The sequence below is a fragment of the Canis lupus genome, chromosome 9, assembly GCF_011100685.1.
Source record: "Canis lupus familiaris isolate Mischka breed German Shepherd chromosome 9, alternate assembly UU_Cfam_GSD_1.0, whole genome shotgun sequence".
Taxonomy (NCBI): domain Eukaryota; kingdom Metazoa; phylum Chordata; class Mammalia; order Carnivora; family Canidae; genus Canis; species Canis lupus.
Genome location: NC_049230.1, coordinates 20,903,846 through 20,929,900, shown reverse-complemented (window position 1 = coordinate 20,929,900; position 26,055 = coordinate 20,903,846). Strand labels below are relative to the sequence as shown.

The 26,055-nt window shown below is 55.0% G+C and overlaps 1 protein-coding gene across 1 annotated transcript; it reads right to left on the bottom strand.

Annotated features, from left to right (window-relative positions):
* Nucleotides 1-49: 49 nt before the first annotated feature.
* On the bottom strand, nt 50-24,479 carry JUP (junction plakoglobin). The gene is given in 15 exon segments (NM_001286943.1): nt 50-846; nt 1,167-1,332; nt 1,589-1,628; nt 2,222-2,343; nt 2,453-2,603; nt 4,158-4,277; nt 4,495-4,650; nt 6,077-6,415; nt 7,605-7,708; nt 7,830-7,974; nt 9,570-9,771; nt 10,885-11,123; nt 11,345-11,604; nt 13,282-13,494; nt 24,383-24,479. Coding segments are annotated over 13 exon segments (2,235 nt in total). The 5' UTR covers nt 13,487-13,494; nt 24,383-24,479; the 3' UTR covers nt 50-846; nt 1,167-1,180.
* Between the last annotated feature and the right edge of the window lie 1,576 nt (nt 24,480-26,055).

Sequence of the window (26,055 nt, the reverse complement as noted above, 5' to 3'; positions counted from 1 at the left end):
GCTAAGGGAGCCCCCAACTCCCCATCCCACCTGCCCTCACAGCTTCCACTGGATCTATGTGTTAGTTTTATTTTCTTTGCTTTGGTCTATACAAAAAAAACCAATAACCAAAAACATAAAGCGAGAATAATAAAACTCTCTGCTGGGACCACCCCCAGCCCCCCACACCCACGTGAGGAGGTGGTGGAGGGTTTGAAACAGGAAGGGGAAGAGAAAGCCCCTCACCGCACACCAGAGGGGTCAGCCAAGAGCACTTCTCAGGAGTCAGCTAGGGCGGTTGTGTGGGTGGGATGGGGTGCTCCCAAGCAGGGGCCAAAGCCAGCTGAACATCCTCGAGAGGGGAGCAAGCAGTGTCCTCATCTCCGTCCCATCTCCCTGGTCCGTCCCTGAACTTCTCAAACAAGCTTTGGATTCTGGGACTTTGAGCATTGAACCTGGGTTCTGGCCACCCCAGGGGCTCAGAACAGTTGGTGGGTTGGAGTTCAGTGAGAAAATCAGGCCCAGAGAAGGAACCAAAGCTCTGAGGGGCCTGGGTTGCTGGAGTCAGGCCACCCAGGGTGGGGGTGAGAGTGGGGGGTGATTACTGGGTGGGGGAAGAGAGTGAGTGGTTGAGTCTAAAGCTTTAGTGCCAGGGCCACAGAGGTGGGAGGGGGTGTTGGGCCCTGGACCCACAGCCTAGGACAGAAAAGCAGGAGCATCCCTAGAAAGACCCTATAGAGGATGTCTGGAGGCATGGGCCGGCGAGAAGTCACAGCGAGAAGTCGTGGCCCTGCTCCCCTGGGCTCAGGCACTTTCCTGTCTCGCCCCATCGCCCACATGGAGAGCCTCTCAGATGAGGAACCGCACCTGGGGGAGGGGGAGTTATACACAGAGGGGTCAGGGCAGGCCTATGGCCTCCAGGAGCTTGTGCCACCCCCGTGTCACCCACCCACTACCCACCTGCCCCCAGCAAGACAAGGGAGTGAGGCAGGCCAAGGCACGCCTTCCTCAGGGGAGCTCAATGGCAAAAGGCCCCACACTCACTTCCCCCAGAAAAGGGCCAAGGTTTCAAAGGAAAGATGACAGGGCCTTTGTGAGAAGCAAGTTCTAGCGGGGAAGAAAAGCATGTCTCAATGGCCCAGAGGCCCCAGGCATGGGGGAAGCCTGCAAGCAGGAAGGTGCCGTACTGGATTGCAGCCAGCTAGGCCAGCATATGGTCCGCCGTGGGGTAGGGGGGCCTCAGGCCGTCGCTGTAAGTGTCGATGGGATAGTCCGCGTCCATGTCCATGTGCATGTCCAGGGGGTCCAGGGGCACATCACTCGAGTACATGGGGCGGTAGGTGGCGTCCATGTCTGGGGAAAAGAAGGGAAGAGGACCTTCTAAGGTCTGCAGACCACCCTGCTGGACCTCACAGTCCATCTCCAGTGGGCCTGACCCCTTCTCCACTCCCCTACATCAGGGGGCCTACACAGGAGTAGGTGTGGACTCTGCAGTGGCTGCCACTGGTCATGCGGCCCTGGAGACACAATGCCTCTCCTTCACTCACATCCCCAGACACCCCACACTGCAGGGTCTCGGGGACCCCTGAGGAACTCTGCACACACTCACCATCTGCGTAGGGCTCATTGATGGGGATCATGCTCTGGGCCTAAGGAAAGAGACAGAGAAACATTGCAGGAGGGGAGAAGGGTGCAAAATGTCAGCTCTGGGCTGGGGGGTGGGCAGCTAGAGATGCTTCTACAAAGAGGGAAAAGCATAGACCCCTCGAAGGAACAGAGGAATGAAATGGGGTTACACAGTGCCCCAATGGACTCCTCTCCTCAGTCACTTCCGAAGAGTTGAAGTTCCCACCGTTCTCGCATAGGGATGCCCACAAAACCAGGGCAGCCCTGGGGACAGCAGTGCACAAGATGCCTTGAGAACGGGTACTGGGAGCTGCCCCACCCAGGATCGGGGCAGCACTAGCCTACAGAGCACCTCTGCACACGTTAGAAAAAGGCATTGCCCCCTGCTTCAAACACTTCTAATAACATGGACAAAATAAAATTGCCATTCTGGCAGGTCAAAAGCAGATAGTTTAACCTACCTCTGCCATCTGCTAGAAATGGTCATCAATGATCCAATTACAAAATAAAAATCTGAAGTTGACAGTATGGTAGGAGGAGCTCCCTCAAAGGCACTGTCCATGTGTAGTGTGCAACTTGCACAACCATACATTGCAGTCCAACCCAGGATACTCACAGCCTCCCATGCAGCTGGGTCATGCTTGAAGAGGGAGTTGGTGAGCTCCACAGATACGCGTTTACGGTAATCTGGGTTCTTGTCCTCGGAGATGCGGAACAGGACAGCCGCAGCGTAGGTGGCTGAGCAGAGAGGAGAGGAAAACTCAATTAAGCGCCTGCCTTCACCCTGGCTGGAGGACCAAGACCCAGCCCCCGCTGTCTCCCCCTGGCCCACAGCACAGCCCCTCACCGGTGCCCTCATTGCGGGAGTGCAGTAGCTCCATGAGTGGAGCTGAGGCCCCCTCAGCATCAATTGCATCAGCTGCCTCCTTGTCCTGGGCCAGCTCACACAGCACCCCGGCAGCCACGCGCTGGATGTTCTCCACTGACGAGTACAGGAGCTGGGGAGAGGGAGGGTGCGTGGGGTGGGGAAGGGGCGCAGGTGGGTAAGGTGTAAGGCAGATGGGCAGCCCGCTCGCCCCCCAGCCCTGTTAGTCTCAGCTCCCCTTTTCTGGACTTAGCACCAGCTCCTACTAGAAAGTGTGGAAAAGTCTAAGAAACATAAAGAAATAGGAAAGAAAACCAGCCATAATTCCCCACCCACATATAGCCTTTGTTAATACACTGGCATATTTCCATCATGTTTTTATCATAGTCCTGTTTTAGGACTATGCATCCCTATTTTTATTTTTATTTTATTTTATTTATTTATTCATGAGAGACACACAGAGAGAAAGGCAGAGACACAGGCAGAGGGAGAAGCAGGCTCCATGCAGGGAGCCCGACGGGGGACTCGACCCCAGGACTCCAGGGTCAGGCCCCGGGCTGAAAGCAGTGCTAAACTGCTGAGCTACCTGGGCTGTCCCTTATTTTGATATTTTGATTCCTGTTTTGTTTGTTTGTTTGTTTTACCTCACACTGTAACATAAGGCATTTTCCTACATTATTAAAAAGCTTTACCTAGAAATCTGAGTCCATACTGATAAGAAAAAAGAGAGTGTTAAAAAGCCAAACAATAACAAAAAAACAAAACAAAACAAAACCCCTCATTGGTCACAACTGGAGGTTGCAAGGATGCTAATCCCTTACTCTGAACTCTAGTACTTAAAGGGAAAAAATTTGAAAAGCCAAAAATTCTTCAACCTCACTGTATTCAGCCATATGATATAATGGACTTTTTTTTTTTTTTCAAGATTTTATTTATTTATGGGACACCTGTGTGGCTCAGCAGTTAAGCGTCTGCCTTTGGCCCAGGGCGTGATCCTGGAGACCCGGGATTGAGTCCTGCATTGGGGTCCCTGCATGGAGCCTGCTTCTCCCTCTGCCTGTGTCTCTGCCTCTCTCTGTGTGTCTCTCATGAATAAATAAATAATTTTTTTTTAAAGATTTTTATTTATTTATTTTCACCAGCCCAGAGCATTCTCATTTTTTTTCTTTGCCAGTTTGATAGCGGAAAATGGGACGATCTCACTGGGAGCATAAGCTTCATTTCTTTAAACTCCTGGGGTTGAACACTGCCTGTTTATGAGCGACCTGGGATTGTTTCTGCCTCTGCCCATCTAACCACTGGGGTCTAGTATTACTGAGCTCTTTTATATGAAGGATATTAAACTCTTGTCTGTTGTGATACTTGCAAACATTTTCCCAGTTTGCTACTGACTTTTTCTTGCTTTTTAGACTGTTTCTGACATACAGATGATTTTAACGTTTATGTAGTTGAGATATTTTTCTCATTTGTGATCTCTTCCCTTGCTTTTGAGCTTGGAAAGCCATTCCCATGCAGGGATCTGCTAAGGGGTCACTCCTGGCATGGTCACTGTTCTCCAAACTCCTCCAATGACCTCTTGATGACTGGCCCAGACCCACCAAACCCATGGCTGCCAACCTCCCACTTTCAGTAATGGGGATGTGCAGGGGTTGGAGGGACCTCTGCTCTCCACCTGCCCCAGACTCACCTGTACAAACAGGGGTATAGTGTTGAGTCGGAAGATCTCCATGCGGTTCATGGGATCCCGGGCGAGGATGTGCAGGGCTCCAGTGCAGCCCTCCACAATCTCCTCCATCCTCACACCGTCCTGTACAACAAGAGGCATTGGGTCATGGCAATTGATAGCCCTTGGACATGCCCAAATGCCCCCACCGTGACAATCTGCCAAACCTCATTGGTCTTTGGAGTTCCATTCAACTACAACTTGCCTCCTCATTTACACACACACACACACACACACACACACACACACTCCCAAGCAGGACACCTCTGACCCCCAAGGAAGGCACCACCAGCAAACTTACCGTGTAGGGCTGCTGTGTGCCTGCAGCCACATGACGCTGGGCATCCTGGTGAGCCTTGACCAGCAACTGGACAAGGCGGGGAATAACTGCTGCCTCCTGCAGTGGGGCATGGTTTGCTGGGCACAGAGCCAGATTCCTGATCAGGCCGATGGTTGCCTGATAAGAAAAAGGACAATAATCAGGGACATTCTTGGGCATCTAGAGAATCCCAATTTCTAAGCATCATCTCCTCCTTCCCTTGTCATCTCTCTATCCGCCAGGCCAGACACAAACATGCTCCAGACCATGAGCCACTCCTAGCCCATGTCCCTTATTCCATAGAATCTGTGGGTCCTCATGTCTAATGCTAACAGTCCCTGCTAAAATGATGCCCCACTCCAGAACATTCCACCAGCCCCATGGCCTGACCCTCACCCTTGTCCCTTCCCTCAACAACCACCCTCCCCTATACACTGGAGTTTTACCTGCTTTTCGGCTAATTCCCAAACCCTGATTAGCAGGGAGTCCTTGCTATGGTTGACCTCAAAGCTTCCTGCTTTACTGATACTCCTATTGTAATCAATCCCCAGCAAGGCAGCTCTGGGAAGAAGTGTCCTCCTCAGGGCACCCCATCTCCCAGGGGCCACTCTGGCCTCCTAGGGTCCCTCAGGGTCTTGCGAAGCAAGCTATCATCTCCTCTGACCCGCAAAACAAGAAGCCAGAAGACTAGGCACAAAAATCACGAGATGAGGACGTGAGCACAGGTAGATGAACTACCAAGGTCACTTGTCACTTAGCGGCTAGGTGAAACCCTCCCCCCGCCTCAAGCTTATGGTAGGGATCAATCCCAAAGAGGGACCACATGCCTTTTTCTCTCACTATGGGTTTTTAAAATTCAATGTAGGGATCCCTGGGTGGCGCAGCGGTTTGGTGCCTGCCTTTGGCCCAGGGCGCGATCCTGGAGACCCAGGATCGAATCCCACATCAGGCTCCCGGTGCATGGAGCCTGCTTCTCCCTCTGCCTGTGTCTCTGCCTCTCTCTCTCTCTCTCTCTCTCTCTCTCTCTGTGACTATCATAAATAAATAAAAATTAAAAAAAAAAAATTCAATGTATAACTACTTGAGAGTCATTCCTATCTGTACTGTCAAACTGTCTAAAACTTCATCAATGGGAGCCCTGCTAGCTGGCTCTCCTGCCCCCAGGCAGCCTCCTGTAGAGAAGGCTGTACCCCTTCACAGCCTTCACTCCCTCCAACAGATGCTAAATGTGTCCCCCCAGAACCCTTTCTATTTTTTATCTGGTTAGGATCCCTCCTCAAATTTAGCAGATGTGGCCTTCTGACACATGACACTTTGCTAGCCTCCTTGTATCTAGACATGGCCACATGGTCAAGATCCAAAGCATGAGTGGAAGCAATGTGTCCCACAGACTGGCAACATCACCCTGGAATGTGTTAGGAAGGCAGCGTCTCAAGCCCACCACCACCTACAGACCCAGGGCCTCTCTGCTCCATGGCTCTGCCTGTACCCAGCTAGCACCTAAATCCTGCCTGCGAAGACCTCCTACCCCCCACCTAACCCCCGCCCCAGCCACAGGGGAGACCTTGACCAGCGGCCACTGGTTGGGCTGGTTGAGAAGCTTGACAATGGCCGGGATGCCGTAGTTGAGGCGCACGGAGTTCTGGGCCATCTCGGCCTCCGGGTGGCGGCTGGTGAGGTGGCGCAGGGCGCAGACGGCGGGCTCCGTGATGTCATCCTTGTCGCCAGCCCGCAGGATGGCATGGATGAGAGCCTCCACGCCGCTGTTCTGGGTCACCAGCGTCTTATTCTTGCTGTTGTTGCACGTCAGGTTGGACAGAGTGCCCGTGGCACAGGTGAGGACATTGACGTCGTCCACACTCAGCTGGTTCACCAGGATCTTCAGGACGCTCTCCAGGCCCTCCTGTGGGTTGTGGGGGAGGCAGCAGAAGGTGAGGGAGACTCTCTGCTCCCGGAGGTCTTCCCAAAGGTGTCCAGGGGGAGCGAGATAGCCACGCAGCTGAGAGCCAACGGGCCGTGCCCACGTGCCTGGGAACCGTTGCCCCGGCGCCTCTGCCAACGCCCCGTGAGAAGGTGGCACAGTCCCATGGGGCAGTGGCACTCGGAGCGGCTGAGGGCTCCCCACAGAGCGACCGCCAGCAAGCCATCTGTGATCTCAGGCCGGTCTCCAAGCTCATGCTCTTGCCTCCAACCCCCATCCCGCCCCCTGCATCCTCAGACCCAGGCAGGGTCAGAAGGAAACGTGAAGGAGGCCACCTGTTTCAGTGGCCCAGCTGACTGCTCTTCCCTGGCTTCTCATCATCGTTCTGGGCCTTCATGCTGCCCCTCTCAGTGGTCCCCAGACCAAATCCACTTCCAGGAAACATCAGTGATCTAGAAGCCTCACTTCTCCCAGGGGGAGCCACATGGGCCTTGTGGTAGAACAGAAAGACCCCAGGCTCTGAAATGACACTCCTGAATCCCACCTCTACCACTTACTAGCTGTGATCAAGGGCCATTACGTCACCCCCCTGGGACCCTGTTTCTTCACCCAACCAACTGGCTCCCCTTTCCATCTCTAGTTGTTGAAAGGGGAAAGCAAGCCAATATCCATCAGGGCCTAAGCAGAGTCCAGCATGTGGCCGGGGGCCATTAAACAGCCTATTGATGGGGGGCAGGGGCCTCCTAGGAATGGTAGTCAGGTGGGAAGGTGGAACCAGGAGTCTTGTCCTAAAACTGCCATTTTTCCTTAAACTGTGTTTTTAGCTACCAGAGCCCTCAGGCCATCTCTTGGTACATTACTGCTCCTTGTTGCAGGGTCTGTGTCAAAATTACTCCCCTGGTATCATCTGAACCCCAGCTTAGGAATATCAGCCCCTTCCTCTGTTCCCCTTCCTGAGTCCTTAACAGCCATTAGAGCCCTAAGCTAAAGGGATGAGGAATTTCAGGGATTTCAGGGTATTTCCAGCCTTAGTCACAGTGGGGCAAGATGTAGAGGCCTCAGGCCTCCCACGGCTCCTAAAGTCAGAGTCCCAGACAGGAGACTGCCTGTGGCAAGAGGGGAGCATGAGGTGGCTGAAGAGGTGGACCCCAGCCCCCAAGGTCTCCCTCACCTGTTTGGTGGCCACATCCGAGAGGTTGCGCAAGGTCCAGAGACAGTTCTGTACAAGGCGGGGGCTGTTGCTTGTCAGGTGTTTGCCCAAGGCCTGCATCCCACCTGGGGCGAGAGATGGGAGCGTGTAAGGCAGGGGAGCATGGCTCACCAAGCCCAGCTGCCAGACAAGACCCCCACCCCGCCCCTCCAGGGCACAAGGGCTGTCCTCGCAGGCCATCCTCACCAGCCTCCACGATGGCAGGCTTATTGCTGGGACACACAGACAGCACCTTGAGCACACGGCTGGTGGTCCAGAGCAGCTTCTCATAGCTGTAGTTGCGCATGATCTGCACAAGGGCCTGGGGTCCTCCATTGGCCAAGATGATGAGCTGAGGGGGAGACAGTGGAGAATGAGTGTGAGATAGACAGGAAATATGACAAGGAACAAGGAAAGGGGAGGAGGTGACAGAGCTGTCGCTACCAAACTTCAGCTAAAACCTGAACAGCTTTTGTGACTACTAAAAAAGCCAAAATTTTGGGACACCTGGGTGGCTCAGCAGTTAAGCACCTCCCTTCAGCTCAGGGTGTGATCGTGGAGACCCAGGATCAAGTCCCACATCGGGCTCCCTGCATGGAGCCTGCTTCTCCCTCTGCCTGTGTCTCCGCCTCTGTCTCTCTCTGTCTCTCATGAATAAATAAATAAAATCTTAAAAAAAAAAAGCCAACATTTTTTTTAAGATTTATTTATTTTATTTATTTATGACAGACAGAGACAGAGAGAGAGAGACAGAGAGAGAGGCAGAGACACAGGAGGAGGGAGAAGCAGGCTCCATGCACCGGGAGCCCGATGTGGAACTCGATCCTGGGTCTCCAGGATCGCGCCCTGGGCCAAAGGCAGGTGCTAAACCGCTGAGCCACCCAGGGATCCCCAAAAGCCAAAATTTTTTTTTTAAGATTTTATTTATTTATTCATAGAGACAGAGAGGGAGAGAGAGAGAGGCAGAGACACAGGCAGAGGGAGAAGCAGGCATCATACTGAGAGCCTGACGTGGGACTCGATCCAGGGTCTCCAGGATCACGCCCTGGGCTGCAGGCGGCGCTAAACCGCTGCGCGCCACCAGGGCTGCCCAAAAGCCAAAATTTTTAAAAGGATGTCTGGGTGGCTCAGTCAGTTAAGCCACGGTCTCCGGCTCGGGTCATGACCCTGGGGTCCTGGGATCAAGCCCCACCTTGGGGTCCCTGCTTAATGGAGAGTCTGCTTCTTCCTCTGCCCCTCATCTCGCTGGTTCTCTCTCTCTCACTCTCAGATAAATAAATAAAATTTTTTAAAAGATAAAAGAAAAAAGGATAATAAACAATGCTGACAAGGATGAGGTGAAACTACTAACAGACACCACCAACAACACTGTAAGTAACACGATCCTTTTGGAAAGCATTTGGCAATCTGGGTACAAGCCCAGAAATATTAAAAACCCTTAGCCCCACTGATGAAAAAATTTCCCACTCTTTGGGAAAAGCTGTGTGTCCAAAAATGCTCATGACAGCATTGTTTATAAAGGTAGACAATTGAGAGCAATCTAAATGCCCTCCCTAAGAATAAAGTCTGGGGCCCCCACTTAATGAAATGCTATCTGCCATTGTAGAGGGTGATTTTGAGGGTATGGGAAAAAAATTAAAAATACATAGAAAACAGATCCAAAGTTGTACATTTGCCATGACTACAACCATGTACAGACATGCCCACAGGACGGGTCCACAGGAAGCACACGGAGATAGCAGTGGTTGCATAAGGATAGTGACTTTTTTCCTTTTCCTCAACCTCAGAATATTCAGTTATATGATGAAAGATGTACAACCATGTATACTCATATATTTAAACCAAAAGGGGTAAAGAGGCAGTGGTCCAAAGCTACAGCTGGATAGAAGGAGATACACTGGAAGGCCTTGGGGTGTGGTTGGGGGGGTGCACGGCAGCACAGCTCACCTTGCTCTCCTGGTTGCCATAAGCCAGGAGCTGCAGGCAGTCGGTGGTGATGGCCAGGAACTTGGGGTTGTTTTTGTTGAGCAGGGGCACCATCTTCTGCAGCCCATCTGCCAGGCGCACCGCCATCTTGGCGCCCTCCTGGTACAGCAGCAGGTTGTGCAGCGTGGTGATGGCGTAAAACAGGACTGACTCCACCGGGGAGCTGGGATGGTGGGCAGTGGCTTGATGTGAGTCGGGCCCCAAAGGTCTGGCATAAATGAGGGCTACCTCCCCCCAGGAAGCCTTCCCCATACCAACACCCCCATGGAAACAGCACTTTAGGGATCGAGTCCCACATCGGGCTCCCTGCATGGAGCCTGCTTCTCCCTCTGCCTGTGTCTCTGCCTCTCTCTCTCTGTGTCTCTCATGAATAAATAAATAAAATCTTAAAAAAAAAAGGGGGGGGGGGAACAGCACTTTACTAAAATCTCATGGGATCCCTGGGTGGCGCAGTGGTTTAGGGCCTGCCTTTAGCCCAGGGCGCGATCCTGGAGACCCGGGATCGAATCCCACATCGGGCTCCTGGTGCATGGAGCCTGCTTCTCCCTCTGCCTATGTCTCTGCCTCTCTCTCTCTCTCTCTCTGTGACTATCATAAATTTAAAAAAAAATAAAAAATAAAAAAATACTAAAATCTCATCGTCCCTTGAGCCCAGCCCCGCTCTTAGGCACAGATCACACAGCACACACCACTCCTCTCCCCACCAGGACCATGACTCCGCCTGCTTCTGGGCTTTTAGCCCAGGGCTGAGCGCATAGTCGGTACTAAGGAACTACCACATGGGAGGCCATGTGCTAGAAAGGTCCTGTGAGGGGGTCAGAGTATCTCCCACCTCAAGGAACTCACAGCCTGGCATGGATAGAAGGAGAAAGACCAATGAACCTTGCAAGGCTGGGAAAGATACAGGGGGCAAGGGGCTATCTCTGCTGTTCCCTCTGCCTGGGATACTCTTCCCTTCATCTACGCAGGCCAAACCCCACTCATCCATCAACCCTCAACTCATCATCCTGCTGTTAGAGTGCACAGCTTCCCGGAGCTCTGAGCAATCCTGGGCAGACCTCTCTCCAGCATATACTGTATCCTAGTAACTAACACGCCGGTCACATGCCTATTCCGCCTGCTAGGCTGTGAGTAGCTGAGCACCAGGACTGGGCATGGGTCTGCACCTGGCACACAGTAGGTCCTCAATACCTGATGTATGGAAGCCCAGGGAAGAGAGGGGGTAGGCCCAAGTGAAGGGAGTCCCCGGTATCCCCCAGTGGGTAGGGGTGGGTACCTGAGCATGCGGACCAGGGCAGGGATGCCGCCCGACTTGAAGATGGCAAGCAGCCCCTCACGGTGGTGGGAGAGGTTGTGCAGGATGCTGGTGGTGCAGCGGGCTGTGTCCAGGTCACTGGTGTTCTGCATAGTACGCACCACGGCTGCCACCAGCTGGGGCGAGCCCATCAGCGCCCGCCGTGACGCCTCTTTCTTGGACAGCTGGTTCACGATCATGGCTGCCTTGGTCACCACCACCTGAGGGGGACGGGGAGGGATGGGAAAAAGTGAGCAGAGGGGCCGGGCTGGCTGCCACCGTGAGATGGGGGGAGGAGGGCAAGTGACCCCCTCCACAAAGTTCAGAGGGACCCAGCTCAGACTCTCCCTGCTGATGGGGCCCTGCGTAGGGCCGGCCCCTGCGGACACCTGACCTCTCCCCTCTCTGCCCTGCCCCCACCCTGGCCAGGCCCCCCACGGACCGGGTCCTCGTCGTTGAGCAGTTTGGTGAGTTCAGGCAGGGCCCGGGTGGCCAGCTCGGCGTCGTCCTGGTAGTTGATGAGATGTACGATGGCTGACTTGAGCAGCTGGGACGGCTCGGCCAGCCGCTGCAGGTTGGTGGTCTGCCCTTCCACCTGGGTGGCCAGTAGCAGCGAGCTGTCTTCGCCTGTCACGCCAGGACACATGGCCTCCCGTACCCGCTTGGCTCTGGCTGTCGTGGACATTTGGTACTCCAGGTCACCTGGATGGGGGGGTGTCAACGGGGAGGGACTGAGTGGCAGGATGGGCAGGGGTGGGGGGGACACAGGGGGCAGGGCAGGCCTTGTAGACCGGGCTCTCTGGGCTGGCTCCCACCCCGACCAAAGCCCCAGCAGCACCACTTGTGATTCTGCCTCTAACCGGGGGAGGTCACCACCACCTCGTCATGTCAGCTGTAAAATGGGGCACCACCTGTTCTGTCCGTCACAGGGAATTTTTATAGGGAATTAAATGAGATAATAGTTGTAATTTGCTCTGAAAAGAAAGGATGTACTACACACATCACTACAAAAGTGTTAGTGAAGATTACTATCATGGGAACAGTTAAAAATTTTTGACCACTTACAAAGTGCTTAGCAGTGAATTAAACGTTTTTCTTATATTTTCTCATTTAATCTCATAATAACCCTAAAAGATAAATACTATTACTATCTCCATTTTACAGATGGGGAAACTGAAGCCCAGAGAGTTGTTTGGTTTTGTTGTTGTTGTTGTTTTCCTAGAAGCCCAAGCTGGGGTCTGAACTCAGACAGGCTGACTCCAGAGCCCAAACCCCAACCCTATGCCCCTCCCTTAACAATCAGGTTGGGGTAGCAGCAGACAACCCAGGTCTCCTTTCTTTGAGATCTCATGATTCTAATTATATCCTCATCATCTCCAAAGGAGGCAACTCTCCCATTATAGAGGCAAGCAAATAGAGGCCCAGAGGGCTACCCAGTATCATACAGCAGATCAGAGGGAAAGGTGGGAGTGTGGGTTTCAGAAGGCAGGAGGTGGGTTCTTAGCTAAGACTCCGGGTTCCACCCCCTGGGTGGGTCCAGGAGCCCCACAAATAGGTGCCCAAACTTCCCAGGCAGCCTGGCCCTGGCAAGTGTCCCGATGCCCTGAGGAGAAAGAGGCAGAGGTTCCACCCTCCAATTAGTCAGGAAGGAGGAGACACCCACACAGCTTTCCCACCTGGAATGCTGTACTTTTAGCTACCAACACAATGCCTGGTTCTCCCTGCCTGCTGTCAGGGAGGAGAGCCCCGGGCGGAGGCTGAGTTCTGAAGGGCCTCCACCTGTCACAGCCCGCCCCATACCTTTCCCAGCTCCCACAGCTCATCCTGTTCAGTGTTCGGGGCCCGGGAGGCACCCGTGGACAGCAGTCCTAGGGCTCGGATACCCTTCTCCCCCAGAGAGGCCAGCGCCCTAGCTGGTGAGGCATCCCCTGCTGCCAGAGGCCCAGAGCTGGGAGCCCGAACTGGGTCGTCACTCTGCCACCTGGCCACAACCTACCTGTAGGTCTCCTCCTACCCTCGTCAGGAGCCCTGCCTCCCCGTCAAACTTGGGGCCCCTGGAGCAAAAGGACCATCTTCCCCAATCGTCCATGGGCCTCTTGAGGGCAACAGTGACACCTTGTCATTACACTGTAAGCTCATCGAGGGTAAGGACCCTGCCTTCAGACTTTGCTTCTCCCTCCATACGAGAAGTTCAAGGAAGAGGAATCTGCCGCCCTCTCAGATGGGGGCAACCCTGAAGTAGCTGTGCCTCCTCCCTCAGACAGGAGCTCCCATTGTCTGCCTCCTTTTGCCCTGACCTTCCTCCAGGCCCCAGACTGGTTTTCTGCTGAAGTATTTCCATGGAATAGTTTCCCTGAACGAGTCCCCGGGGCTCCTGACCTTGGCTCTGGGGCACCTGGGTATAGGTGGTGGTCTTCTTGAGCGTGTACTGACGCCCGCAGGCCTCATCCTCTTCCATGATGCCCTTGCTGCTGACCGAGGGCACACAGGTGTTGGCACCCGAGTGAATGCCAGAGTCATAGGTGTATGTCTGTTGCCACTCAGTCACTTTGATGGGTTGTTCAATCAGGTTCATCACTTCCATGATGGCTGCTGGGGACACAAAGGAAGGCAGGAAATTAGCTGGCTCCAGTGAGGCAGCCCATCATCATCTGGCCCAGCCCCGGCTTCAGCCCATTCCCAGGCCCAGGGAGGGAATCCCCACCGTGGGGTGGGATACCCTAGGGTGAGTCCAGGGCTTAGATCGCTTACCTCCAGCCCAGGATGGAGCACACCCCAGGGGGCGTGGGGCAGTAAAGAGCCAGATGCCCCAACCTAGCCCTGGGCTTGCTCATCTTGCTCTCCCCAGGCCCACACTCTCTGAGCAAAAGGTACCCAGGGCCTCCAGCAGGTTCTGGGATCCCACAGACCCACCCCCCCCCATCCACTAGGGCTCTCTGGGAAAGTCTATGGTGAGGCAGCTACACCCCAAGCATCGGACAGGAAACTGGGTGGGGCAGGGAAGCAGTCAGACGGGTTTCTCTGGAGAGCCCTGGAGGCTGCTAGGAGCAGTCAGAGGCTCCCTTGGAGACTCCAGGATCTCAAGGATCTTTCCTGAAGATGGGGCAGGATCACAAGTGACCCCAGAGGCCCAAGCTCTAAGATCCCTGTCTCTCCGGCACCCCAGGTCTTAGAAGCCTTTTCTGGAATTCTGAGCCCCATCGACCAGTTCGAAATACCAGCCACATATGACTGGACCAATTCACTTCTCTGCAGAACCCAACCCTCATTTGCAAAATATGGATAACACCACCACCACCACCACCCCCCCCCCCGCAGGTTGTTATGAAGGCCAGATTTGTAAAGGACCCAGCCGGGTGCCAGGTACATAGTGGGTGCTGGGTGTTGGTGGCCGGCCACCTATCAGCGGTGCCTCTCCCTCAGTGGGGGGTTCCCACTTCCTGTCTTTGTAGAACCCAGGCTAAGATAAGGGGTGAGGCAGGCCTCAGGAGGGGTTGCTGCTATTCAGGCACCCCTCCATCTCTCTGCAGAGACGTGGGGGCACTTGAGGTGCATGAATTGCTGGGCCGTACTGTGTACCAGGGTGGTGGACTCTTACTTGGTCTGTTTGGCTTCCCTGTCTCGGGAGCTGACCCCTGAGTCCCACCCCTGGGAGGAGAGGCAAGGGGGGCTGTGCTCCGGTGAGGGCCTGCCTGGTGCAGAGCTTTCAATAAGGCTGTCATCTGCGCAAGCAGGTTTTAATGCAGATCCTCTGCTCCCCCCGTTTATGGACAGGGGAACTGAGGCTCCACCAGGTAAGGTGGCAGAGCTGGGACCAGGCACAGGTGTGGGTGACACCCCAGTCTGAGGCCTTGGCACATGCAGACTGTAGGCTGGTCCACCCATGAAGACGGGCAGTACTCAGTACCTCAGACCTATTGTCCTATGGTGATGGGGGCCCAGGTTCAGCTGGTTCAGCCTGGCCCCACCCCAGGAACAAAGATCTTTAGGGTATGTCTTCCCAGGGTCACCCTCAAGGAGGAGGATGAATGATCCTCAGGCCTCCCTGCCTTTTATGGTGACACGGGCTCCTTCCCGGCCTATGAGCACACCTGGAACAGGCAGAGGCAGGAGCCAGACCAGCTCCCGGCTGCCTCCTTCCTCTCCTCCCTTCACCCCAAGTGACTCAGAGTTTCGAGCTGATAAACAGAAGCAGGCCCAGAACACCAGACAGCAGGCTCCGTGCCACCAGATGCACCCAGCTGCTTCCTAGGCACTGGCCAAGTGCGGCTATTTCAGGAGGAGCCCTCGGCCCCCACCCTAACCACGCACTGCCCAGCGTACTCCTGCCTTCCCTGGTGGGAGAGAGAAAGAACAGAGAACTTTGGAGGAGGAAGCTTGTCACGGAGCCGCCCCTGGGGAGGAGAAAGCCCTGGGGAGGAGGCCTTGGGCGGCCCAGTGCTGCAGAAGGAAGGTAAAACTCTATCAGGATTAACCCTGTAATGTCACTATGCCAGGCAGAGGGCTGAGCAGGCATCTGGGCACTGAGATCTGTTTCAGGACAAACGGGAAATCTCCAGCCCTGCTCAGTAAGAACACCCCACCTGAGCCAGTTAGAGCCCCCCTCCCCCAGCATCCTGCCCAGAGCAGAGACCATTCCACCTCCCCCTGGGGCTTCTCAGCCAGAGGGGCACAGGCCTCACCCTGAACCTCAGAATCAACCCCCCCACCCCACTCCCCACCAGCCTCCATCCACAGGGACCCCCGAGGTCAAGGCTGGCCACAGGAGGAGCATTTTCCCAGCCAGGGAGGGGGTGACGGGGGTGGAGTCCCCTCACTACCACCCCCCCAGCCCAGGCCTGGAGCCAAGAGAAGCTAAGGGCTGGCAGCTGCCCAGAGCAAGACAGAGGCCACCAGGAGGTCAAAAGATCCATGGGGGCGGAGACACTCGGCTGCTTTTACAGTCAAATGAATCTCCAGCCTGGTGGGGCATTTTACCGGTCCCAGTTTCCAGTTGAGGAGACTGAGGCACCACCCTAAGAACAGGGCAGCGTTCTGCTGGGATCCGGGGTCTGCCTCTCTGCACACCAGCCTCCAGCCCACTAAACAAGGCTGCTCCCCTGGCTCCTAACGGGGGACGCCCTGCAAGGAGAGAGGGCCAGACACTGGTGTACGACAGGGGCTGGCGAGAGCATGGGTAGAGCTGAGCCCCTTGCCAGCAGGCGAAGAGGCTGGGGAGGCCAAGGGTGCTCATAGTTGGAGCCAGAGAGCCCTGGCTGTGAACTCAGGAGTCCCAGGCCTTTGGTCCTGGTCCCAGCCACAGAGACCCAGGCTGACTGGTGTCCTTAGGCAATTACTTGCCCTCTGTGCTTCATCCACAGAGAGCGTGGCCCAGCTGATCTCAGAGGAGCGTTGAGATCTCTCAGCCTTCCCAAGACAGACAAGAGAAGGCTGAAGGTGGGCCACGGGAGAGTCAGCAAACAGTGCAGAGAGGACACACACTAGAACTCTTCTCAAGGAAAGGATCCTAGGGTGAGCTCCTCCTGCAGCAGGAAGGTGAGGAGTCAGACCTCAGGAAGGACTGTCAGGCCACCCCACCTTTCTCACTGGCTCCCAGGGGAACCAGGGCAATTCTCTCTCACCAAGAAAGAAAAGTGCTGTTTTGGCACTTCCCAGGGCGGAGGGGGCCGCACCCAGCTTGGTCTCACCCCTCTCCACCCTGCACCCGGAGCGGGACTGCCACAATGCCCCTGGACAGAGCCAGGGTGGAAGTGGGTGAGACAGGCGCGGGCCCTGCCCACACGCTCCGGCCAGAGCCGGGCAGAGCCAGACACCGGGCAGCTTTCTGAGTTGCATGGGGGGCCTTTGTTTCACAGCATGCTCTACTGCTGGAACACAGGAGGCCGAAGCCAGCTCAGGAGATCACAGGGTAGGGTGGGGACAGTACAGGGGACAGGAAGAGAAGCCTGGGCCCTGGAGAAGGAGCGCCAAGGTAGGAATGTGCAGGCAAGCTCTGGACAGACCCTGCCCTTCATTCCTGCTTCCTCCCCAGCAGCCTGCCACTGGGCACCCTAAGTCCAAGACAGTCCCGGCACAGCGTGGTCCAGCCGAGACGCTAAAATTAACTGCCACTGGGGTTCCTGGCTAGCTCAGTCGGAGGAGCAGGCGACTCTTGATCTTGGGGTTGTGGGTTTGAGTCCCACATTGGGTATAGCAATTGCTTAAAAATAAAATAAAATATTTTTAAATATTTTAAAATTTTATTTTAAATAAATAAATATTTTATTTATTTAAATAAATAAAATATTTTTAAAAACCTAAATAAGGGGGATCCCTGGGTGGCTCAGCGGTTTGGCACCTGCCTTTGGCCCAGAACACGATCCTGGAGTCCCGGGATCGAGTCCCGCGTCGGGCTCCCTGCACGGAGCCTGCTTCTCCCTCTGCCTGTGTCTCTGCCTCTCTCTCTCTCTCTATGTCTATCATGAATAAATAAATAAAATCTAAATAAATAAATACCTAAATAAAGGGATGCCTGAGTGGCTCAGCGGTTGAGCATCCGCCTTCAGCATCTGCCTTCAGCTCGGGGCATGATCCTGGAGTCCTGGGATCAAGTCCCACATCAGGCTCCCAGCATGGAGCCTGCTTCTCCCTCTGCCTGTGTCTCTATCTCTCTCCCTCTCTCTGTCTCTCATGAATAAATAAATAAAATATTTAGAAAAAAACAACTAAATGACCCCCCCCAAAAAAATGAACCCCACATTGGGCTCCTTGCATGGGGCCTGCTTCTCCCTCTGCCTTGTCTCTGCCTCTCTCTCTCTCTCTCTCTCTCTCTCTCATGAATAAATAAATAAAATCTTTTAAATAAATAAATAAATACCTAAATAAACAACAACAACAAAAAAACCCTGCCACCAGACCTACCTCAGGCCCCTGCCCCACCAGTGCTGGGCACAGCTGGGCTGGGCGGTGGGGTGCCAAGTGTCAATAAAACACCTGGGAATGAGGACAGGAATGGGCCAGCTGGAAGCAGACTTAGATACATTGCATGGGAGAGCTAGGAGAACAGGCAGGGTTCTCCAGCAATTCCTTGGGCCAGAGACCAGCAGATCACGGGCACAGAGGAAGGGGGCTGCGGACAAGCCGGAGAGCACGGGAGTCAGGGGAGGCGATCCATCCATCCTCACTCACTGGCTGCGTGCCCTTGGGCAAGTCACTCGACTTCCCTGAGCCTCATATTCCTCATCTGCAAGGTAGAGATAATCAAGCCACTCCTTTCTTCAGACCATGTGTGGATTGTGGATCTAACACAGCCGTGACTGTGGAAGCCCTCTGTGGGCAGTAAAGGCCCAGGCGAGCTTTTTTCTATTAGCAAAGCAAAGAAATGGCAGAGGAGGAGCCAGCAGAGCCAGGCCCAGCAAGGTGGCCAGCGGCCAAGCCTTCCTTTTTTGGGACCCAGGACCAGGGAGGATGTCTACCTCCCAGCCCCAGGCCAGAGCCCCTGGAGTGGGGTGAGGTGTGACTGGGGAGTTGTGCCTGGTCCAGGAGGGAAGACACTGCTCTGCCCACTGACCACTGCCTTGCCTTTCCCCAGTGACATGTGCTGCTTCCTGCAGCCAGGGCTGGCCAGGCCAGTAGGCCTGGACATTCCCCACATAGCAGTCCCAGGAGAGAGGCTGGGCTGAGCAGGGCCACCAGCCCCCACCCTTCCCCACTGTCTCTGACTCCAGCAGAGATTTGGCCAGCGCTCCCAAGAACAGACAGAAACAGACCCTAGAAAAGTAGAGACAGATGTGACTGCTTCCTTTGAGAGCCCTGTCTCCCCCAACAGGCTGGGGCTTCCCAGCTAGGCCTCCCCGCTCAGACTGGTGTGGCTTCCAGGAGGAAACAACCCACAGACTAGAGGTCCCTTGACAGGTACTGTAATCTCTCCATTCAGAATGGTCATTCCAGGGCAGCCCGGGGTGGCTCAGTGGTTTAGCGTTGCCTTCAGCCCAGGGCGTGATCCTGGAGACACCTCCCTACGCGTGGAGCCTGCTTCTCCCTCTGCCTGTGTCTTTGCCTCTCTCTCTGTGGGTCTCTCATGAATAAATAAACAAAATCTTAAAAAAAAAAAAAAAAAAAAGAATGATCATTCCAAGCAGGCAGAGACTAAAGTGGGCACAATGTATGGCCAGGGCCCTGGGGACAGGAGTAGACAGAGGAGCCCATCCTCCTGGATGCTTCCAGAGGAAAACCCTCGCTTCCGGTCTGGAGGGCAGCCCAAGCTACTGCCCAGGACTGGCTGGGGGTAGGGGAGGCTCAGGTCAGGCCGTCCCAGCTGCTGTTTGTTTTCTTCCTTCTGGGCTCCCTCCCAAAGCAAACAAACCAGGGTGGGAAAATGAAGGGGACTTGGAGGAAGGGAAATGCAGGGCCAGGTGGCTCGACCCTAAGAACCTCCGGGCTCCCCTGGAGAGGGCTCCAGCTGGAACTCCCGTCTCTGCTGCTGACACTCTGTGGGCAAAACCCCAAATCAGTGGATCACCCCAAACCAGGGCTCCTGGGAATGGAAAAACACTTCATCCAGCCTCAGGAAACAACAAAGGCTTGACCTGGGTCAGTGTCACATCACACACAAGGGCCCCTGGAGGGGGGCTTGGGGGGGCACAGCTGGTATCCTCTCCTTAGGGGGTGGTCCCCAGGGTTTCATTCTGCAGGATTGCCTGACCCCCTCCTGGAAGTACAAGGAAAAACCGACCATGACTTCCCTGTTCTGCATTTGCTGGAGAAAACTAGGATGTGGATAAAGATTTGGTTAAAATTTGTTTTTGTTTTTTAAGATTTTTATTTATTCATTCATGAGACACACAGAGAGACAGAGGCAGAGACACAGGCAGAGGGAGAAGCAGGTTCCCCGCAGGGAGCCCGATGTGGGACTCCATCACGGGACCCCAGGGTCATGACCCAAGCTGAAGGCAGATGCTCAACCACTGAGCCACCCAGGCGTCCCTAAAATTTGTCATTGTATACAGAGCATGAGATCATTGAGATGGAGGCTAAGAAACAAGATAATGCTAAGAAAAAGAGAAGGGGAAGAAATGTTAGTGGTGGGATTATGGAGTGAGATAATGGGTGATTTTTTTTCTTCTCTTGCAAACTTTTCTAAACTTTCCAATCTTTGAAAAGATACACTTTTTCAATCAAGAGGTTGGAGGATTCACACAGTCCAGCCTCTCCCTCAGCCCCAAACAAGAAGCATACTGATCGCCCAGCCCCTTCCCAACTCTTCAGGTCTCTGCCACTCAGTCCCCGTCCCTACAGTGAGAAGGAAAGCAGGCCTGTTAACCCACACTCTGCAGGTCACAGGGAGCAGAACTTCTTGTCCTGAGGGTCCCCAAAGGCTAAGGTGCCAGGAGGCTGAGCAAAGAGCTTTCTCTTCAGGCCTGGCCAAGGAAGTTGCTAGAAATTGGGGCAGTCCATGTCCCCAGACCGCCACTAGATTTAACCATGCCCCAGGGGAGAGGCCTGGGGGACCTGCCCCAGCCACACCTCTCTTTCTCTCACAGGGGTCACTGGGCCAGCGGGCTCATGGATACCTGTCCCTCTTACCACCAGGACTCTCTTCTCCCAACAGACACAAGACTGTGAGTTTCCCCAGGGACCCCCCCACAGACCTCAGACTGGCACCAAAGGCACTGACTCCTTCCTGTCCTCTCTCCTGGGCATGATGGCCCTCGTCCAGCTCCCACAGAGCCCTGCTTCCTCCTCTTCAGAGAAGAGTCACCTCTGACCTTCCATCTCTCCCTCTTATTCAGCAATGCAAGATCTCATCTCTAACAGACAGGAAGTTCTTCCTCCTGTCTAGCCTCCATTCCTTCCCTAAGAGCATCAGTCCCGGCTCTTGTGTCCTCAGGGATGATAGAAAACCGCAAGCCCAGAACCCTCTCTATAGCATCAGATCATTCTCTTTCCTTCTCTGTCACATCAAGTCCCCTCAGGCTTCTCTTCTCCAGGATCAATAACCCTGGGAGGGGGGGGGGTATCCTCCTCTTGACCTCAAGGGATTCAGAAGCCCAGTGCTGACAGGCAGTGCCCAGGCTACACCCACAAACAGAGAGGCCCCATTTCCCAGGCCCATTCTGGTGTCAGGTGCCCAGCTGCCAGAGACAGTGACACCAGCCCCTCCCTCAGGGACCAAGGCCCTAGCTGACCCCACACCCATCACCAGAAAGGCACTTCCGGGTCCTAGGGTCCCGGGCTCCCAAGCAGAGGACAGCCAGCTTGAGGCCCCAGAGCAGCCAGGCACAATCCTGAAGCACAGTGGCCCAGTCCTAAATCTGACTCTCGTTTCCGTCTCCTCCCCAGAGACCAGGCCCCCCTTCATCTTGGCACAGCCCCAGTCCCCAGCAAAGCAGGAAGCCCCACTTCCTATACAGGGACAAGCCCAGAACAGCCCAGGGTCTGGCCCAATGTAGGCCAGGAGGCAGCAGCAAGTTTGACCCCTGCCCTCCTCTCCCCCACCAGCCTCCTCCACACATGTCCACAGCCTCTGGCCTTGGGGAGATGTCCCCCTCCCCCAGGAACTAAAAACCAAGCCACGGAGGTTTCAGAAGGCTGGAGGCTAGGACATGAGTCACCCCCTCCTGACCAACCTGCCCCCACCTTCACCACCCACACATACCTTCCTTGGTCATTTAGAATTCTCTTCTCCCCAGATTCCCAAACAGAGGCTCTCAAAGAACAGTGGCAGATTCTTCCCAGAGCTGTAGTGGGGTGATACACAGTACAGCAGAATGGGATCCAGGCTTGGAACCAGAGGACCCAAAGGCTAGTCTTGGCCCTTCTTGGGTCTCACTGTGCAACCTTGGACAAGTTACTTAACTTCCCTGAGTTTCAATTTCCCTATCTGCTGGACAGGGTAATGATAACCTGCCTCTAGGGACAGTCACCAGGATTAAGTGAGAACACTCCATGAAAGTGCTTAGTATCTGTAAAGTCCTCCCTTGCTTTTTTAGTCACCATTTATCAAATACTTATTGGGTTATGGGTATTACTCCCATTTTGTAGAGATCACTGAGGCTCAGAGAGATGAAGGGACCTGACCAAGGCCACATAGGTAATGAGTGGCAGGGCTGGGATTCAAACCCAGAACTGCCCTACAGTAATATCTCTCCAACAGCCCTTCCACTGACAGTCACCCCATCACTCTCAAGGGGCTCCTCTCCCCAACCCCTCATCAGAACCTGCCCCACGAGCCTCCAGGAGGGAATCCTTCCTACATGTTCTCAAAGCTTCCACCCTGGCACCCCAAACAGAGGTTCAGAGGGAATGGGGGTGGGGGCAGGGTGGAGGGCTCCTGTCACCCAAGGTGGGGCTTGATCTAACAAGAAATGGCTCACTGGATCCTACCTTTCCCCCCCTCCCCCACTACCTCCCTTCCCGTGAACCACCAGTTTCCACCAGGCACCTCCTAGTGATACTTCCTCAGTATTATCTTTTGATCACAGCCACAAACCAGATTAGCTAAACTAATCATTTAACCAATGTAATTACAATGCCTTCCCCTCCTCCACTTTGGCACACAGAAGAAGGAAAACAGGTTATTTTTGCCCAAATTCCATGACCTTTTGCCTCCCCGGAGGAACAAGACCCACTAGAGCAGAAGGATGGGGTTCCCTCCTCAGCCTCCCCTAACCCAGGGCGTTCCATGAAGATGGGTCTGACCCCTCCTCACTCCCCCAACTACAACCATGAAAGAGGTGGTAGGGTCTTCCCAACTGAGTCAGGCCCAATAGCCCTGATTCCCTCCAAAACTCCCTTCACCCCAAGACTGAGGGAAAGCCTGGCTCTTCTATTTCCCCTCTGCTCCTCAAGGAGGCTGGCATCCAAATCCCTGCAGAGAGACCACACCTCCTATTTTTGAAAACGAGGGCTGAAAGCCTGGTGATCTCCAACTCTGCCCTGGGAAGGGGCTCTCAGGAGATTGGAGTGAAAGGGGCCCTCATGCAGCTCTCCTGAAACCTTCCCCCCTACAGCCTGTCCCACTCTCCCCACCCAGCAACCTCAGGAAGGGGTGGCTGGGGGACTGCCTACAGAAGCCTCTAGAAGGAATGCAACTTCAAAATCCAGAAATCAAATGGAAACCAAACCCCAAGCTCCACACTCTTCAGACTCAAAGACCAGCCAGCTATATAACGTGGGGGATGGGGTAAGGGAAAAAAAGGCCAGAACAATCGCTCCCCCCCTCCCCACCCTCCTCAGTTTGGCCTGGCCCTGCCCCACCCCCATTCCTGGGGAGGGGGCAAAGCTTGGGAGAGAGGCACTGGCGCAGGCCTCAAGCGAGGGGGTGTGGTGGTCCCCGGAGGCAGGAAGAGAAGGAAGAAGCTGCTTCCCCTTTGGCCCACCCCCCACCCCTGCCCCCACCTCGGGCCCTTGGGGCCCAGCAAACAGGATGGAGGTGGGGGCAGGGAGGACAGGGTCAGAGAGCAGGCACTGGCCCAGGTTCACCCAGGCCGGCTGGGGGAGGGGGCTCTGCCCCAAGACGGACCCCCTAAGCCTGGGGGAAAGCCCTTGAGCAAGGAGGCAGGAAAACCCGCGGAGAAAGCTGCCGTGAATACTTCCAGCTAGAAAGTTTGTTTGGGGTGATTTTTTCGAGGTTAGAGAAGAAGAGCAGTCCTGTTCCCTGGAAGCAGCAGCCACTGGAAACAGGGCCAGTGAATTCTCCAACTAGGCTCGACCCCTCCGCCCGCACCCCAGTCCGAGCCACGGGTGCCAGACACCAGCTGCGCGCGGAGCCGGGCCCTGCGCCAGTCCCGCTGTCATCCCATCCCATCCCACCTCTGGGGGCTGGGCCCTGGCCCGACACCCACCGGGCCGGACCGAGGCGCCGCAGGTACAGCACCGACGAGGCCGAGGAGCGGAGGGCTGGGCCTCGGGACTCTCCGGGCGCTCACCTGCTCCGCAGGTGGGGCCTGCGTCGCTGGGAAAATGTGCGCTCGGCCCCCAAGGCTGGGCAAGCCGGGCGCAGACAATAGGGCCCCACCCAAGCCTGGGGGAGTAGAGAGGGAGGGAAAGCGAGGATGACGCGTGACGTGGGGTGAGGGTGGCCCCAAAGACACCAGCGGCAGCAAGTTTCCCGAACTGTACATTCCTGACTACGGAGTAAGCCTTGGGACGCAGACGAGCAGGGCAAAGTCTCCCTCGCGGGAGTCAGGGCGCGAGTCGGGCACGCGGCGTCGGGCGAGCTCACCCCACGGGCCGCGGGTCAGGCGCTACCCCAGAGACACCTGCCCTCGTCCCTCCCCGCCCTCCGCAGGTCTCCGGCGCACTCGGCCCCCGGCGCCTCCTCCCGAACCGCGCGCCCCCTAAGTGGCGGCCCCAAGGAGCCCAGCGCGCCCCCTGCCGCCGGTGCACGGTGGCGCTTCCTGGCTCGCGCCCTCACCTGCCCGGAGACCGCGGGCATCGGCCTCTCGGCCGCCCGCCGCCCCTCCCTCGCCCCCGCCGCCCCTGCCCCGCTCGTGCGCACCTGCGTGTGGAGCCTGGCCGGGCTAGGCAGGGGGCGCGCCGGGCTGGGGGCCGGCGCGGGCAGCGGGCTGGGCTCGGCGCGCTCGGGCGGCGGCTGCTCCGGACTCTGGCCAAGGCAGCAACTCCGTAACCGAACAAAAGGCGAAGGGACCTGACAGCCAAGCCCCGCCTCTCGCCCCCTCGAAGCCCCGCCCCCGAGGGAGACGCCCACCCGCTGGTGAGGGCTCACTGGCTGCCTCTCCCGACGGCCCCGTCGGGGGGCGGGGCCTCGCGCCCGGGCCTCCTCCCCCGCAGCCTCTGTTTATCCGCTGGCCATTGGCCCCGGGGACTGCTAGTCGGCTCCGCGGACGGCCTCCAGCTTGAGGTTCCAGCCTCCCTCCGCACCTATTGGCAGACAGAAGGTTACTTCCTCCCGATTGGGCAAGGGATTGTCAGCAAGGCTGGGGAAAGCACCAATGGGAAGGATGGGGTGTGTCTTGCCCCACCCTAGCTCTGAGCAGGTGAGGCTCCTTACTCTCCCCTTCCCCCTACCTGTCCAACAGGTGAGTCAGGAGGCGCCATGGGAAAGGACAGACGCCTTCACAGGCCAGCCAACTCAGCGTCAGGCGTGAGGCTTCTTTGGGCTTATTCACTCTTGCCACAGAGGGATAATAACATATTTGTATAGCACTTCATAGGCTTTTTTTTTTTTTTCTGGGTTGGGATTTTTTTTTTTTCCCCACCAAAGACGGAATGCGCATGAGATTTAGAATCAGAAGGCCTAAATAAATAAATAAATAAATAAATAATAAATAATAAATAAATAAAATAAAATAAAATCAGAAGGCCTGAGTTTGGTTTCTGCCGCTTAGTAGCTATCTGATCTCAGGCAAGTTACCCTACCTTTCGTCCTGTTCATCTATAAATTATTCATCTTTCACCACTTCATCTATACATTGGGTACATTAGCTGTATCTGTCTCATGGGGAGTGTGGGAATAAAACTAAGGCTTGTGAAATCACTTGGACGACTGCTAAATGTTAGAATTTAATGATATGGAGGGTTTTTTTAAATTCTCATGACAACTCTGGGGGGGGGGATTAGGACAACAAAATGAGCCTCATTTCAACAATGAGGAAAGCTGAAATTCAGAAAAGTCACAAAACAACAGAGTGGCACGCTAGAACTCCTTTCTTCTAATTTTTTTTTTAAAGATTTTATTTATTTATTCGAGAGAGAAGCAGAGACATAGGCAGAGGGAGAAGCAGGCTCCTTAGGATGCGGGACTCGATCCCGGGATTCCGGGATCACGACCTGAGCCAAAGGCAGACACGCTCAACCACTGAGCCACCCAGGCATCCCACTTTCTTCTAATTTTATCAAGGCCCACCAAGCGCATGTTCTCCTGGTGGAATAATAGCATAGATATAAAATGTCAAAGCAGTGGGGAGGGGTAGGGGGAAGGCCAAAACAACTATTCTGGGCTGAGACAGAAGAGCAATGATTTGGGACAAAGATAGAGAAAGTAGTGGTGGGTGTGGAAAAAAAATCAGGCATCAGATCCAAAAGAAAGCAACACTAACATAAAAGAAATGGGGCAGCAGCACCCCCTCATTGGTGGAAGGTCGTGGGTTAGTTATCAGAAAGAACTTCCCAACAGTCAAGGAAATTAAGAAGATGAGGGTCTTTCCTTTC